This window comes from Trichechus manatus, unplaced genomic scaffold (assembly GCF_000243295.1).
Source record: "Trichechus manatus latirostris isolate Lorelei unplaced genomic scaffold, TriManLat1.0 scaffold00092, whole genome shotgun sequence".
Classification (NCBI taxonomy): domain Eukaryota; kingdom Metazoa; phylum Chordata; class Mammalia; order Sirenia; family Trichechidae; genus Trichechus; species Trichechus manatus.
The window spans coordinates 3,461,266-3,478,309 of NW_004444028.1; the positions used below are offsets into that span (position 1 = coordinate 3,461,266).

Here is a 17,044-nt window from a genome sequence, read left to right on the forward strand (position 1 = left end):
GCCTTGGTGGAGGGCTCTCTCTAGTGTCAGCCAGCGGTAAAAACATGACCAGGTTTGAGCTCCTGGAACCAGGGACTCCTAGATTTCCAATAAATGCATTTACTTAATTTTAACTTCCCTTCCCAGATTCTCACCCCCACCCCCCATCCCATATTAAATTTCAGCCTGCGCCTCTACCCTTATTACACTGCGCGAAGGCGGTCAGGAAGCCTCAAAGTAGGATTTTAGGAAGCCCAAGAGGCCCAGTTTTAGCGAGCCGACCCCGACCCCGCCGCAAAAGGGATGCGGGGCGCAGTGTGACACCACCCACCAGTTTTAGGATCCGAATGCAGTCTTCTAGGTTGCGTCTTTCGGGGTTCCCCACCACGCGAGAGCACCTCCCGAAGCCCACTCCGGAGACTAATTTGGAGGGGGCCCCGAGTGGTCCTAACTCTGTGGAAGGCCATGGGGAGGCGGGGCAACAACCTGGGAGCGCGCCAGTGCGCGCGCTGTGGTGGGCGCGCCGGTTTCGGCCGCTTCCTAACCATGTCTGCACGGTTTCGGAGAAATCAGATTCGGAAATTCCAAAACCGGGCCAGGTTCGGCCTGGCAGCTCTTATTCTAAAGATCTTGGGCGGAAATCGAGCCAAGCTGGGTTCGCCTTCTTGCCAGCGTAGGCGGAAGGGGCTTTCGGTTTAGTTTCCCTCCAGGTCGGCTGGGAGGCGTAGGATGGAGACCATTGACCCTAGGGAGGTTCTTCATCTTATTGATTTTGACACCTCTCCTAACCATCCCCCTTACAGGGAAAAAAAAAAAAAAAGAAAAAGCAAGCAAAAAGAAAAATGACGCACCAGGCAAACAAACGTCGGAATTGGGCAATTTTAAGTCATGAAATGAGCTTCGGATTGCACCCGGACCCTTGGGTTCTAACCCCGGGTCTGCTACTAACTTGTCTGGCTTTCATGTTTACAAAACTGTGGTGCAGCAGGGTTGGGCTGGGCGAACTCTGAGAGGCCTGGAGCGGGCGCGGGCGAGGGATTTAGGGGAAAGGGTGCCGTATTCCCCGCGTGCCTCCCCCGTGCCCCCCTCCCCGGGTGAATCCCCAGCGGCCCGCGCCGCGCACGCAGCGATCCTGGCGGCCGTCGGGGGCCGGCAGCTTCCTGGAAAGTTACTTCTCGTTGGAGCGGGCAATAGGCAGAGAGTGTTCTGTGAAATCCGCTGAGCCGAGATCGACTACGTTCCGGGAATGAGAAGGCTGTTCCATTCCCCTCGCTGCCCCCTGCCTTGACGGCGTAAGAGGAAAAAGAAAAGGCACACGCACAATGTTAGCTACTGAGGTGCACGAAAAGTCTTTGAATCTAACCAAATTAAGGGCCTTTACCACGGTCGTTCCACCGGGTTTCCGCCGTGCTAGCGGGGGCTTGGAGGCGGATGGGCAGCGGTGCCCGCCGTACGTCCGGGTGTGGGCTGTCCCTGGCCGACAGGTATTGTGTCTGGGGGTGGGCGAATGTGCGCCGGGCTTGTCCCTGAGCGCAGGGCTCCTGTTTTGTGCTCTTGTGTGTAAGCTAGAGAACGGGGCTTCCTGTGCCAGCAGAGGAAGGAGGAAGAGGATGGGGTCTTTTCGTATTGGCTCGTTCTCTCTAACCTCGCCTCTCGCTGTCCTCTGCTGTCTTTCTCTCCTGCATCTCTCTTTCCCTCTCCCTTCTTCTGTCTTCTCGTCTCCTCTCTCTCTCTTTTGCTGTTGTTTTTGGGTCCCCTTTTTTTCTTTTCCAGTGGGAAGCCCCTCTAGAGGATCTGCCTTCTCCCCAAGGTGCTTACTTCCGAATACGCGGGGAAAGCGCCAAAGGAGAGGGAGGCTGTGGGGGTGGAGAAGATAACCTTTAACTCTTGCTTGGTAGTTACTGCGGCCGGTGGGGCGAGGGGGAAGGGGGAGGAAGGAAGGGGGGCGCCCAGGTCTGGGCTTGAGTTGTTAGTTTCTGGTTGATGGGCCTGCCCTCTTGCGGTGTTTTGTTTTGTGTGTGATGCGTCTTGCGGGTGGCATCTGTGGTATGGCCAGAGCTAAAAGACTGGTTTTGAGCAGGACTTTGCTAGGGATTAGCTTTGAAATGTTGGGCAAGGCTTATCTCCTGGAGCCTCAGTGTCCTCTCTGCTAAAGCAGTGGTTGTAAGGCTCAGATACGATAGTGGATGGGACAGGGCTGTGTGGTGTGGAGAACACAAAACAAAACACGTACTGGTGCTCCTTCCACACCTCCTGTATCTGGAGGGATGCCAAGGTTACTCTCAACCACTTTAACCCACCGCCTCACCACCTGTGGGGGCTGCTAAAACAGAGCTAGCTTCAAAAGGTGTGGACTGAATGAGGATGTGGGCATCGGTGTATGTGGGTTTGGTTTTGACCAGGCCAGGGAGAGGCTTAAGGTCAAAATTGCCCAGCCCAGGGCCTGGCCCACAGTAGACACAGGGGAATTGTTTTGTTTATTTATTTGTTTCAGTCTGCATTTGGAGTGAGTCACTGCCACTTGTCATGTGAAATGGTAAATCTGGGCTTCCTGTGGTTGGAAATCCACAAGGGAGCTGGTGGTTGGAGCTGATGAAAGGACAACCCAGGTATTCCAGAAGTGGGTGGGAATCCCTTTCATGATGGAGACAGTTGATATAAATCTCACACGGGTCTTCAGCATCCTTTTTCAAAGGAGACCTTTGTTAAATTTTGAGTAGGACTGTATATTATAGTGCGTCTTGCCTCTCTTTAGCCATCTTGAGTGAGGGCGGGAGAGGAGGAGATAGGTCCTTTCGCCTTTTTCTGTCCTCTCCCTTTCCCCGATGCCTTCGCCCTGGTCCCTGCTCACTCACATGCATACACTAACCTTGAAGCTGAGGAGACTGAGTGACTGGCCCTTGAGACCACAGAGAAATGTCAGAGTGTTTGGTTACAGACTCAAGGAAACCTCTCATTTTAGAGGGCTCGTTTGGTAAGACTCAGCAGTCTGGAATGGGGCAAAGTGTTTGTGTGGGGGAAGGAACTTAAAAATGAGATTCACTCATATCAGGGTGCTGTCCTTCGTGTTCTTCAGCACGTAGGCTAATTTGGAGATGGGGCAGGAATTTAAGCCAGAAGACTGGGGGCCGGACCACCAACCATCTACATGGTCCAACGTGACCTTGCTGGCCTCAGTCCCTTTACCGGAAAAGTAGCTCTAAAGGGCTATGCATTTAAAGAAGGGGAAGAAGGAGTTCAAATACTGTTTTGTTTTGCAGCCCACACACCATCATAAATGAGAGTCTTACACCTTTGCTTTCAATTATTTTGCTTTAGAGAGATCAATTCCAGTAGGGTACCTATTTCTTTAAATCTTTTTAAAGTTGAGCGCTGTCTGGGCAGTTCTCAGCTAAACCACACAGTTAAATCCTTCACCAGCAGGGGGAAGCACAAACTCGGAAATTGTAGATGCCTGGTCTTAAACCTGGAGCCCTGGTGGCGCACTGGTTAAGAGCTCAGCTGCTAACCAAAAGGTCGGGAGTTTGAATCCACCAGCTGCTCCTTGGAAACCCTATGGAGCAGTTCTACTCTGTCCTGTAGGGTCGCTATGAGTCAGAATTGACTTGATGGCAATAGGTTTGGTTTTTTGTTTTTTATTTTTTGTTCTTAAACTCAGGAGAGAAGGGAAGGGAACAGAGAAGGAACTTTGAAAAAAGGGCAAAATTCTCAAGGAAAGTGTATCCAGGTTGTATTCTGTGATTCCGTATTCAGTCTTCAGTATTTCACACGGTCGGGAAATACTGCCTGTTAGTTCTGAGCAAGCCACTGGCACTGCTGAGTCTCAGTTTTGTCACCCGTGAAACAGGCACAATATTGACCCTGTTGGCCTCGCGGAATCATTCTAAGGCTTGAAAGATAGTATTTTAGCAGGTTTTAAAAAGTGTCTGGTGTTTTTAGGTCCCCACAAGGTCATTATCATTAATATCGAAAGAACCACTTTTCCTATTTTTTTCTTTCCCATAAACTCAAGTGGCCTTTGGATTGTGTAAGATTTTTACTTGGAGAAAGAAAATACATGTGTTTATGTGTAGGAAATTAATGTATGCAATTGTATTCCCAGTACTCGGGGCGAAAACATTATTATCGCATGGCTTCTGGTGCCTCTTGTTTCCGTAAGAGCAGAGCTGAAAAAGGTTTGCTAGCGTGTGGTAAAACCGCACCAGCTGGCAGGCTGCAGCTATCAAAGCAAAACTAAATATGTGTGTCCTAAAAATAAGACCATAGTGGACAATCTTACATTCATTGAATCAATTTCTGTTTGCTCTCCTCTCTTCCCTGCAGGTTTTAAGCAAAATTTTGGACCGTGAATCAAGGCACTGGGTAAGTTAATTGAATTATACGCTTTAAAATTTTTGTGGACACACCGTTGCCTTTGAATTTACCAATGCGTGTATTTATCTGCTCTCGATCACTTTTCATTAGGTGAGACAAAGGATAACCCCATCCTGTATGCCTCCACCAGACTGTCTTAACACTGTTGTATAGTCCTTCATGCTCTTACTCATTTATTAGTTCAAAACTAATTTAGTCACCTACTAAGCACCAGTAATGTGCTTGAAGGTGCTTGGAGTACAAAGGGAAACAACTGTGAGGCCCAATAGAGAAGAGAAGCAATGTTTTGGCTGTGGTAATGACATGAGACGCGATGACAATAGCTGCTGTTTTTGAGAACCTAGTATGGGTCAGGCACTGGCTTAGGTTGGGTTCTCTAGAGAAGCAAAACTAATGAGATAGATTTATCTCAAGGAAATGGCTCATGTGGTTGTGGAGGCTGGCAAGTCCCAAAGTCCATGGGTTGGGTGTTTGCTGGAGGCTACTTCTGACTCACATGGCTACAGGGGCTGATGAACCCAAAATCGGCAGGTCAGATGGCAGGCCGCTGGCCCACAGAGCTGCGGAAGCTGGCAAATCCCCAAGTTGGCAGGTCAGATGATTAGCTGCTGGCTCAAGTCCCGAGAACCAGAGGTCAGATGATGACGAGCTGGAAACAAGATCCAGAATAAGCAAGCAAGCTTTGCCAGAAAGTCCATATGTGTGTGTGTGTGTGTATATGTATATATATATATATATATAATATATGGTGCAGGCCACACCCCAAGGCAACTCCCCTTACAACTGATTGGGTGATCACATCAGATCACATCATGGAGGTGATTACATTATATTACTTATGGAGATTACAAAATGGAGGATAATTACATCAGATCACAAAATGGAAAATAATTACATAATACTGAGAATCATGGCTTAGCCAAGTTGACACATAACATTAATCATCACAGGCACATATCTCTAATTTTTGCAGCCACATAGGTGGTATTACTCCCATTTTACAGATGGGGAAACCAAGGCCCAGAAACAGGAAACAACCTGCTCCAGGTCACACAATTGGCAGATGGCAAAGCTAGCATGTTAACCTTCAAAGCATGGTTTCTCTCCATCACAACACACTGCCTCTTCGAGCTTGACACAGTATTTGGTGTTTGGTAAAAATACTTAACAAACATTTATCCTCTTTCTTTTCCCCCTAAAGGGCTTTCTATCCCAACTTGTTGGGTAGAGATTATTCTCCCTATTTGACAGATGTGAAGAGTAAGCCCCAGAGATGGGCCATGAATTGTTCAGAAACCAGACATAGAGACCTGAGTTTGCATCCCATGCCTCAGCAGGCTGAGCTACCTGTCTAGCATAGCTGGCAAGTAGGAAGCAGATTCTCAAGAACTAAAGGGATTTTGACCCCCCCCCCCCGCTTTTTTTCAGGTGAAGACAAAATGGCCTCACCGGCGGACAGCTGTATCCAGTTCACCCGCCATGCCAGTGACGTTCTTCTCAACCTTAACCGCCTCCGGAGCCGTGACATCTTGACTGATGTTGTCATTGTGGTGAGCCGTGAGCAGTTTAGAGCCCATAAGACAGTCCTCATGGCCTGCAGGTGAGGGGTCTGGAAGGGAAGGGTGGGTTAATAAAAGGAGGTTGGTGCAACCAGCAAGGTTGAACATGAGGCTCTCTTGCTGCGTTTGGGATCATGTCTTGTTTGTCTCTGGATCTCCAGCACATGGACTGGTGGTGTAAGCTTCCAGGAAGTGAATAAATAAACGTACTTTTAGAAAAGAAAGAGTTTCTGTTCTGTGGGCATGATGGGGGAAGAAATCATTTACTGCTCCGGGAAAGGATGTGTTTGGGGCAAACGTGGAAAATCACCTCAGTTAACCAGTGAAACGAGGATAAGTGAAAGAGTCTTTAAATATTTTAAGCAAGTTAGTTTGAAATCGTTGGGCTTTATTATACTGTAACTATTTATTGTATACATGTAACTATATTTCCATGGGTGTTTCAGGGTATATGTAAGTGTTCATGAGAGTAACCCAGCTACTTCTTCATATTAAGTTGTGTCTAGGTTTCACAACAATTTTAGATTATATCATCTCCTGTACTTGTCGTGATAGCATTCTGTGTTACATGAATGACACTGTTGTCTTCATTTTATAGATGGAAAAGGAAGGCACAGATAGGTGGGATGATATAGAATCAGGGATCTCTACTGCTAGTAGAAGCCTTTTTCAACGTCTCCTACAAGGGTCTTTCTTTTTAGTGGTGAGAACAGAGATTTCTATAGATATAAAAATAATAGATAATGCTTATTGAGTGCTTACTGTGTGCCAAGCATCATTCTATACCCTTTACGTTTCTATTCTTACACCCACTCTGTGAGGTAGGTACTTTTATCCTCTCCCCCCTACTTTATAAATGAGGAAACCAAGACACAGAGAAGATAAGTATCTTACCCAAGTTTATACAGCTCGTGAGTGGTGAAGCTAGGATTCAAACCCAAGAATTCTGGCTCACTTCTGGCAACCCACTCAGAGTAGAGTCAAGACAACAGCCCAGAATCTGGCCTCCAGTTGAGTGCTCTTTGCACCACCAGACGAGATGGTACCTGGAGGCATAGCTTGAGGTTTGACTTGGATCTTCTGGGAGTAATTGACCTTATAATAGTCTGCAGACTTTGAGAGAAACAGTAGATTATGGATGTAGGCATATTATTATTTACTGATCACCCATACCCAGCCTGCCTCTTAAAAAAAAAGGATTTTTTTTTTTTTTAAAGATAATGTGATGGAACAAGAGGGGAAATGCTTATCCTAAAGATATAGACTAAGAATAGTTATGCAAATGAGTGCTAAACGTAACTCTGGTCATGCATGGCAGGTGGAGCCCTGGTGGTGCAACTGTTAAGTGCTCAGCTGCTAACCAAAAGGCTGACGGTTCAAACTCATCCAGTGGCTCTGCAGGAGAAAGACCTGGCAATCTGCTCCCATAAAGATGACTGCCAAGAGAACCCTATGGAGCAGTTCTACTCCATCACGTGGGGTCCCTATGAGTTGAAATCCACTCCATGGCACCCAACAACAACAATCTATGCAGTTAAGAGTAACAAGAAAACAGTGATTTTGAGAAAAATCACTTAACCTCTCTGATCTTAGTTACCCCACTTGTAAAAGGGGGAGAATGGTAGTACTACCTTGCAAGGTTATGAAGAGCACATGGTAATATACGTAACGTGCTTAACGACTCTCTGGCATTTTGTAAGCTCTTCATGAGTGGTGGCTATTGTTAATTGCCGTGGAAATTCTGGAGCTAGGTCTAGGGGAGAGGGGCTGGGCATTGATGTTGAATGTAACCGTCCACAAGTTCTCTATGTCTGCTCACATGAGGCATTTGTTTGTTTTACAGTGGCCTGTTCTACAGCATCTTCACAGACCAGTTGAAATGCAACCTTAGTGTGATCAATCTGGATCCTGAGATCAACCCTGAGGGGTTCTGCATCCTCTTGGACTTCATGTACACGTCTCGGCTCAATCTGCGGGAGGGCAACATCATGGCTGTGATGGCCACGGCTATGTACCTGCAGATGGAGCATGTGGTTGACACTTGCCGAAAGTTTATCAAGGCCAGGTGAGCTGGCATCTGGGTGGAAGCCTTGGAGCCTGAGGGGTGGTCTGTGATCAGAAACCTTGATATCTGCCATGGGTACAGAAAAAATAGCCCTCTGTGATCTGCGGCAACCTGCTTCTCCACCATCGTTGCTCACTCCTCCTCTTCTTGCTGATTTCACTGCAGCCAGACTTGACTCCTCGCTGCAGACTCCTCCAGATGCGTCTCCTCCTCTCTCCCACTCCCTTGATAGGCCCTTTTCTCTCACCCCTCCTGCAGGGCCTAGCTCTTCACTGAGGTGTTTCTGATTACACTCTTCTTCCCTCAGCTTTCTTCTGTGTCCCAAAGCATTTTGCCTCTTTTTTTAGGTCTTTCTTCTGTTTTAACTATTTGCATAGATGCTTTGGTTCTCCTTTAGACTTCTGTTATAACCATTGACATATGTGCTTTAGTTCCCTTACCAGACTGTGGACTGCTCAGGGTTATCGGGGCTACCTTCCTCATCATTTACATCATACTGCTCCTGCTGGGAGGACATGTGTTGAACTGAATTATGTTCATTGGTTCTAACCCCCTACCTGAGGGCTGTAAGACATGACTGTCCCTTAGAAGTGAGGAACGTGAGACCCACAGAAGAAGAATTTTGCCTGAGTGGGAGAAGAAGGGCTTCACCTCTCTAGGACCATTTAATTCAACTGCTCCAAGGGGCCTGACTCCCTTCTCGAACAGAAGGGGTTTCCAGCATCTGTTTTAACACCTCCAGGGGCTGAGAACTCCCTGTTCCCAGAGTCACCCCGTCTACCCTGTACAGTCAGAAAGCTCTCCTTCGTGGCCAGTTGAAATCTGTTTCCTCATTGAATCTGGCTTGGTTAACTGTGATCATGGGGAGCTGGTCTCTGTTTTGCCCAGTAATGCTCCTTCAGGAGTATGCAACCAGAGCTCTTCGTCTTCTGCGGGTGATAACGGTGGCAAGATCATCACTGCTTTCATTTACGAGTGCTTTCTGTGGGTCAGGCCTGTGCTTGGAGCAGCTGAATAACTTGCTCCGGGTCACAGCTGGTAAGTGGCACAGCTGGGATTGGCAAGCACGTCTGGCTGCCCCGGGGCCCAGCTTCTCACACTGCCATGTTCTGCCTGTTCTCCGTGGTGAGCTTCCTAGCAACTCCAGTCAGCATACGGAGCACGTCCTCTCACCATCCTCCTTGCTCTTTGATAGGGCGCTATGACCATCTGAAAGTGTGGTACCAGCACTGTATACCTTCTTATCTTCCAGAGCCTCAGTTTCCACTTCGGTAAAATGGAGACATAATGCCTGCCTTTCCCTTCCTTGCAGGATTATGCATGAGCAAAAGGAGATAAGGGCTCTGAAAGCTTTATGTGAATTATAACATCATAAGAATATATATTGTTGTTGGGAGCTGCCAAGTTGATTCTGACTCATAGAGATCCTGTGTACAACAGAACGAAACACTGTTGGGTCCTGCGCCATCCTCACAGTCGTTGCTGTGTTTGAGCCCATTGTTGCAGCCACTGTGTCAATCTATCTGGTTGAGGGTCTTCCTTTTTTTTGCTGACCCTCTACTTCACCAAGCATGATGTCTTTCTCCAGGAACTGGTCCCTCTTGATAACATATACAAAGCACGTGAGACAAAGTCTCACTATGCTTGCTTCTAATGAGCATTCTGGCTGTACAAGACAGATTTGTGTGTTCTTCTGGCAGTCCATAGTGTATTCAATATTCTTCGCCAACACCATAATTCAAAGGCATCAATTCTTCTTCGGTCTTCCTTATTCATTGTCCAGCTTTCACATGCATATGAGGCGATTGAAAACACCATGACTTGGGTCAGGCATAAGAATATGTATGTAACTTAAAAAGGCAAGATCGTGTCTAACCAGGCACAGATTGTGTGGATGACTCGCTTTGCTTCTCTGGGCCTCCGTTTCCCCGTCTGTGAGTTAGATTGCTAGACTTTCATGAATGCTTGTAACGGTAAGCATTTCCCCACTGCAGAGCCACAGCCCCTTTGCCTAGCTGAGCCAGCACAGCTCGCACATGACAGTGTCGTTTGAAGGTCGTCTGTTTAACAGCACTGATTTGGGCTCATTGTCTTGTCTTGCTTCTCCTACAGTGAAGCAGAGATGGTTCCTGCCATCAAGCCTTCCCGTGAGGAATTCCTGAGCAGCCGGATGCTGATGCCCCAAGACATCATGGCCTATCGGGGTCGTGAGGTGGTGGACAACACCTTGCCGTTGAGGAATGCCCCCGGGTGTGAAAGCAGAACCTTTCCCCCGAGCCTGTACAGTGGCCTGTCCACACCACCAGCCTCCTATCCCATGTACAGCCACCTCCCGGTCAGCAGCTTCCTCTTCTCTGACGAAGAGCTGCGGGATGCCCGGATGCCCATGGCCAACCCCTTCCCCAAGGAGCGGGCCCTCCCCTGCGACAGTGCCAGGCCAGTTCCCAGTGAGTACAGCCGGCCGACCATGGAAGTGTCCCTCAGTGTGTGCCATAACAACATCTACTCGCCCAAGGAGGCAGCTCCTGAGGACGCACGAAGTGACATGCACTACAGTGTGGCTGAAGGCCCCAAGCCCGCTGCCCCCTCAGCCCGGAACCCCCCGTACTTCCCCTGTGACAAGGCCAGCAAGGAGGAAGAGAGGCCCTCCTCAGAGGATGAGATTGCCCTGCATTTCGAGCCCCCCAATGCACCCCTGAACCGGAAGGGTCTGGTAAGTCCGCAGAGCCCACAGAAGTCCGACTGCCAGCCCAACTCACCCACAGAGTCCTGCAGCAGCAAGAATGCCTGCATCCTTCAGACCTCTGGCTCCCCTCCAGCCAAGAGCCCCACCGACCCCAAAGCCTGCAACTGGAAGAAATACAAGTTCATTGTGCTCAACAGCCTGAACCAGAATGCCAAACCTGAGGGCCCTGAGCAGGGTGAGCTGGGCCGCCTTTCCCCTCGAACCTACACTGCCCCACCTGCCTGCCAGCCACCCATGGAGCCCGACAACCTTGACCTCCAGTCCCCAACCAAGCTCAGCATCGGCGGGGAGGACTCCACCATCCCGCAGGCCAGCCGGCTCAATAACATCGTCAACAGGTAATTTCAGAGGCATCCAGGTCCCAGGTTCAGAGTTACTCTGCCCTCTGAGCGTACCTGACTGCAGGGAGGTGAGGATGGTATTGAGGCCACGAGGAAGGTCCAGGTGCTAAGGTTCTCGTTACCCCCCCAACAGGTCCCTGACAGGCTCCCCCCGAAGCAGCAGCGAGAGCCACTCCCCGCTCTACATGCATCCTCCCAAGTGCACCTCCTGTGGCTCGCAGTCCCCGCAGCACACGGAGATGTGCCTCCACGCCGCCGGCCCCACCTTCCCTGAGGAGATGGGAGAGACCCAGTCCGAGTACTCGGATTCCAGCTGTGGTGAGTCCCTTGCCTGCCCTTCCCTGGCCAGGGAGAAGGAAGCTCCCTGCCTCTGCTCCACGGGCTTGGGGTTTCCATTTTATTGATGCTGTTGTCTCTGATTGGGAGAAGCCCCCCACTGGAAGTCCGTCCACGGGCATTTATAATCACAGCTTTTCGGCTTCATTCCAGCAGAGGTGGTTTGCAGGGCGGGCTATGGCTCCCTGACCTTTCTGGGTCCTTGTGTTCCAGAACCACTGGAGCTGATCTGTGTGTGTTATTTCCCCCTTGCTGGGCTGTGGACTTCACAGGGAGAAGCCTCTGACCTTATCCATCCTGCGTCCCTCACAGGTCTAGCAAATACCTAGCACAGAGCTGGTTTTCAACAGATGCTGGCTGAATTAAATTAGTTGAGCTGAATCATTAAAATCGAAGTCTCTGGCAGTCTGTGATTTTTACCCGATAAAAAAGTTGAACTCTACGCTCAGCTTTGGCTGTGAAAGTATAGCCCAGTAATCCCTAATCAGGGTTAAACCACAGTGGCATGGAGTTTTCAAATTGTTAGAACAGAAGGAAAAAAAAAAAATCAGTTGCTTACATTGAGAGATTTGGCACTGGGCCTTGGACTTACATAGTTGAGAGAGCTGGGACTGTCCCCTTCTGTCCCCTGGCCATTTGCCTTTGCTCTGCTCTCCAAATTCCTTCTCTCTGGGCCTCTGTTTCCACTTCCACTGTCATCTTTACCCGCTCCCCTCCCCCGCAAGCTCGCAGAAGCACTTGGGAGACATGCAATCCAGATAGGTGTAAGGACAAGGACAGGCTACCTCATCGTCAGTAATTCTTCCTTCATTGACCTTCAAGTATCATTGAACTTGATTTATACCCCCCATTCCTATAGTGCTTTGTGTTTCACTGTGTGTTATCCACACGCTCTTGTGAGGTAGGCAGGACAGGGACTTATTATCCTGATTTTGGAGACAGAGACACAAAAGGAGGTACAGAGAGACGAAGAGTCTTGCCTGAGAGCTTCTGTGTATAAAGTCAATAAAACTATGAACCAATTAGAAAAGTCAGTTCTCAGAGCTCTTGAGTGAAGGAAAAGCTCCTCTGAGCCTTCATGCGGGTGCTGCCGCGTGATTGCTGGTGCTTTGGGCTTCCCGTCTGCGCCTGTCTCCTTTCCCCTCCATGACTGAGACTCTAAATGCTAAGAAAAATAAAATCCCCCAGGTCCTTTGCTCTGGGCTGCCATGTGTTGAGTGGGCAGGGGGGCTGGGGTTCAGTTTGGCACTGGGGGTAGGGAGGAGAGAGGCCTTGGTGCCCTCCCTCCTCCCCCTTGTGCTGACTTGTGTCCCCCTCCTGTCCCTGACAGAGAATGGGGCCTTCTTCTGCAATGAGTGTGACTGCCGCTTCTCTGAGGAGGCCTCGCTCAAGAGGCACACCCTGCAGACCCACAGTGACAAACCCTACAAGTGTGACCGCTGCCAGGCCTCCTTCCGCTACAAGGGCAACCTCGCCAGCCACAAGACCGTCCATACGGGTATGGCCCTGCCCAACCCCGCCCGAGCTCTCCGGGATTATTGGGGTGGGACAGGGAGACGATCCTGGGGACGGCTGTGTGGGTCCTTGGTCCCCGTCCTGGCCTGAATGAGGGCATCACCCTGTCTTGTCCTTGCTCAGTGACTGGTCCACCCCTGTATCCTTCGTCTTTTCTCTGAGACGTCTGTCCTGCTTCTCTGCCTTTGCTTGGGTCAGAAGTGCATGTCCCATTGTACAGGTGAAGAAACTGAGGCTGATAAAGGCCAAGTGGTTTAGGTTGTCTTAGCGTCAGAAAAAATCAAAGGTCTCTTGATTTCCCCTAAGGATTTGCTTCTTATCAACTGACATTTGTTTACCGGGTGGCTTCTGATAACCTGATTATTCTCCAAAGTTTACTCTCTCTCAGTACTTTAAATGTTCCATTATCCCAAAAGTTTCCGTGAGGGAAGGCTCTGTCCTTCTGTTGGTTTCTTCCAGCTGGGAAGCTACTCAAAGTCAGGTCCCACCCCTCTTGCAAATGGAATCCAGCTGTAGTTGCCACAAGCGGGAAAAGTATGTTTGTTCTAAAAGAGAGAAACTAGAGCAGGCTGATTGTATCTCCCTGGTGAGCGAGTTGATTATTGAATCAGTCTTATCCAAGAGAACAGCTAGAACAGCCTTCCCAGGTCATCTAAATTAGCTCCTCAAGTTCCAGAGAGGGGAAACTGAGGCCCAGAGAAGGGGAGTGACTTGTCCAAGTCCCCCAGCCAGATAGTCATAATGACAAAGCTGGTTCCAAAGCCCAAGCTTCCTGGAACCCCCCTCCCTTCCTGTCCCAATCCTGGCATTGTTACCCCATCCCACATGCTACCGCTTGCTTCTAGACCTTGGTCCCCTGTAAGATGTGTGTGTGTTAAAGGGGCAGGAGACCAAGTGGCAGGTCGGGATTCTCTGTCTGACATCATCCAAGAGAAAGGAAGGTGGAAGCAGTTTGCTTTGAAATCTGGGGGCCAGGGACTGTGGAAGCCTTCCCATTGAACATGGCTTTTCTCTCGGCAATAGGTGAAAAACCCTATCGTTGCAACATCTGTGGGGCCCAGTTCAACCGGCCAGCCAACCTGAAAACCCATACTCGAATTCACTCTGGAGAGAAGCCCTACAAATGCGAAACCTGCGGAGCCAGATTTGTACAGGTGAGCGGGCTGGCGTGGCGTAAGGACCTCTCAGCCTGTGTGTGCCAATGGCGGGGGGGTGCCAGGAAGCTCTGCAGCCCAGCCCGACACAGTCTCTCACAATTTGCCTGCATCCAGGTGGCCCACCTCCGTGCCCACGTGCTCATCCACACTGGCGAGAAGCCCTATCCCTGTGAAATCTGTGGCACTCGTTTCCGGCACCTCCAGACTCTGAAGAGCCACCTGCGAATTCACACGGGAGAGAAACCTTACCATGTACGTGAGCCTCCTGTGGCACTAGTTGGCCTGGGAGGGGTGGGGAGATAAAAGGTGGGATGGCAGAAGTGTTTGCTGCAGCCTCAAGCACACAGTGGGATGACCACTGAACTAACGGTTGGAAGATGTGGATATCTAGGCCTGACTGTCAAAGACACCTGCTTGAACTTGGCCTGAGCCTCAGTTTGCTCATCTTTAAAATGGGGGTATTAGGCTAGGTGATCTGGCCTTAGGAAAAAGATCTGGACAGTGGATACATAGATTCTAGAGTCATTCATTCATTCCGTAGACACTTATTGCATGCCTACAACATGCCCCTGCTGGCCTAGATGTACATTTAAAAAGAGCTAAGGCATTTGAGAAGGAGCAGTTATGGAAGTGGGAAGAAAACTGGAAGAATGCAGTGTTATGAGAAAAAAATCAGAGGAAAGGGTATTTCAAGAAGGAGGAGGTGGCCAGCTGTGTAGCACATTGCCATGAATGTTGTTGTCGTGTGTGCCGGTGAGTCAATTCTGACTCATAGCCACCCTATAGGATGGAGTAGAAATTGCCCCGTAGGGTTTCCAAGGAGCAGCTGGTGGATTCGAACTGCCGACCTTTTGGTTAGCAGCTGTAGCTCCTAACCACTGCACCACCATGTCACAAATATTAGCCCGCAAAATGTCATGTTTTTCATTCACTCATTTATCAAGCCTTGAGTGAATATCTTCTCACTTGCAGTTTGTTCTTGGATAGATTAGTTATCTTCTCAGCTCCTTAATTTCCTCATCTGCAAAATGAACTTGATAGTAGTACCTACCTCGTGGAGTTGTTGTAGTAAGTCAACTCATTGATTACAGGGTCCAGAACAGTAACTGGGACATGGTAAGCATACAATAAATACTTGATGTTATTATTATTTGCTAGAATTTTAGATGCATAAGATATCAGAATTGAAAGCAACTGTCAAAATATATTGACTCAGCCCCTTACGAAAGGGGGAGCAAAGGCCCAGAGAGAGAAATGACTTGCTCAGGACACAACAGCAGTAGGTAGTTTAGATATGGTGGACCTCATGTCTCATGACCAGCCAGGGCTCATTCTATTCACTGTCCTATCCACTTTACTTATTTTTTTTATAACTCAGTTTCTATTGTTACTTTAAAACATAGTCTATATATGAGGATTTTTTAAATAAACTTTTTATTCTAAAATAGTTTTAGATTTAGAGAAAAGTTGCAAGAGTAATACAGAAAATACCTATACACTCCCTCACCTAGTTTCCCTTATTGTTAATGTCTTACATTAGTAGAATACATTTTCTACAACTAATGAACCAATCCTGATACATTATTGTAAATTCAAGTCCATGCTGTACTTAGATTTCCTTAGTTTTTACCTAGGAAACCCTGGTGGCGTAGTGGTTAAGAATTTGGCTACTAACCAAAAGGTTGGTAGTTCAGATCCACCAGGAACTCCTTGGAAGCTCTATGGGGCAGTTCTACTCTGTCCTGTAGGGTCGCCGTGAGTCAGAATCGACTCGTCAGCACCTAACAACAACAAGCTTTTACCTAATGTCCTTGTTCTGTCCCAGGATCTCATCTAGGTTACCACCTTACATTTAGTCACTGATTTTACTTTTAAGTAACTTTTTTCACTAAAAGTGTTAGCATCCATTCATTAATCAGAGCAAGAAACACCTCCATTTACCCATACTTCATTAGCTTATTTAAAGTGTGTGCACTAAGAAAGAATATAACTGCATTAAAAGAAATGTATCCTAGACTCCAGAATTTCCTTTGATCTAGTCTGTTTGTCCAGATGTGTCCAGATGTTTGTATAATTGCCTAAGAGGTATATTCTGCTAGGTACTAGGAGGACTGTAAACTTGAGTAAGAAGTAATCATTACCCTCCAAGGGTTCCCACCTGATGACGGAGCTAAAGCACAAAGATGGCTGTGTGGCAGGAAGCTCAAAGGAACAGTGGGTTATTTTCATCCTGGAAAGATTCAGGAAAACCTTATTGGGGAATTTATATCTGAGCTGCATTTTTGGACAAGATTTGAACTTGTGTAATTTAAACAGGGGAAGGCATATCAAGGAGGGGGAAAGCATTGAGCAACATTTTAGAAAGCAGGGAAGGGACATTTCCATAACATGGAGGTTCGAGTCCACCCAGAGGTGCCTCAGAAGAAAGTCCTGGCAATCTACTTGCGAAAAATCAGCCACTGAAAACCCTACAGAGCACAGTTCTACTGTGGCACACTTGGGGTCGCCATGAGTCAGTCAACTGGACGGCGACTGGTTTTATTTACCTGTCCCTTAGCAGAAGCCAGGTTTCATCTGGGTTCTTAACCTGGCCTTTGAGAGGGAAAAGCTGCCTCAGTCTCTCCCAGGGAGACTCTCTTTCTCTGGGTCTTTGCGCAGCGACCAGCTTCTTAGGTTGATGACGGCTAACCGTTTGCCTCTGGTTTTCCCCCAGTGCGAGAAGTGTAACCTGCACTTCCGTCACAAAAGCCAGCTGCGTCTTCACTTGCGCCAGAAGCACGGTGCCATCACCAATACCAAGGTGCAATACCGCGTGTCCGCCACTGACCTGCCTCCGGAGCTCCCCAAAGCCTGCTGAAGCATGGAGTGTTGATGCTTTCCTCTCGAGCCCCTTCTCAGAATCTACCCAAAGGATACTGTAACACTTTACAATGTTCATCCCATGATGTAGTGCCTCTTTCATCCACTAGTGC

At 48.5% G+C, this 17,044-nt stretch overlaps 1 protein-coding gene across 2 annotated transcripts in view; it reads left to right on the forward strand.

Annotated features, from left to right (window-relative positions):
- Positions 1 to 17,036, forward strand: part of BCL6 (BCL6 transcription repressor) — a 23,628-nt gene extending 6,592 nt beyond the window's left edge. Inside the window, exons 1-10 of one of the 2 annotated variants that reach the window (XM_004382238.2) lie at positions 7 to 2,953; positions 4,303 to 4,341; positions 5,782 to 5,953; positions 7,756 to 7,977; positions 10,090 to 11,061; positions 11,198 to 11,382; positions 12,731 to 12,898; positions 13,939 to 14,069; positions 14,187 to 14,324; positions 16,786 to 17,036. In XM_004382238.2, coding sequence (XP_004382295.1) covers positions 5,793 to 5,953; positions 7,756 to 7,977; positions 10,090 to 11,061; positions 11,198 to 11,382; positions 12,731 to 12,898; positions 13,939 to 14,069; positions 14,187 to 14,324; positions 16,786 to 16,929 — 2,121 coding nt within the window. In that variant the 5' untranslated portion in view covers positions 7 to 2,953; positions 4,303 to 4,341; positions 5,782 to 5,792 and the 3' untranslated portion in view covers positions 16,930 to 17,036. Of the gene's footprint in view, positions 1 to 6; positions 2,954 to 4,302; positions 4,342 to 5,781; positions 5,954 to 7,755; positions 7,978 to 10,089; positions 11,062 to 11,197; positions 11,383 to 12,730; positions 12,899 to 13,938; positions 14,070 to 14,186; positions 14,325 to 16,785 lie in introns of those variants that run through there. The other variant, XM_023736785.1, reaches the window with a different exon arrangement.
- The last annotated feature ends 8 nt before the right edge of the window (positions 17,037 to 17,044 follow it).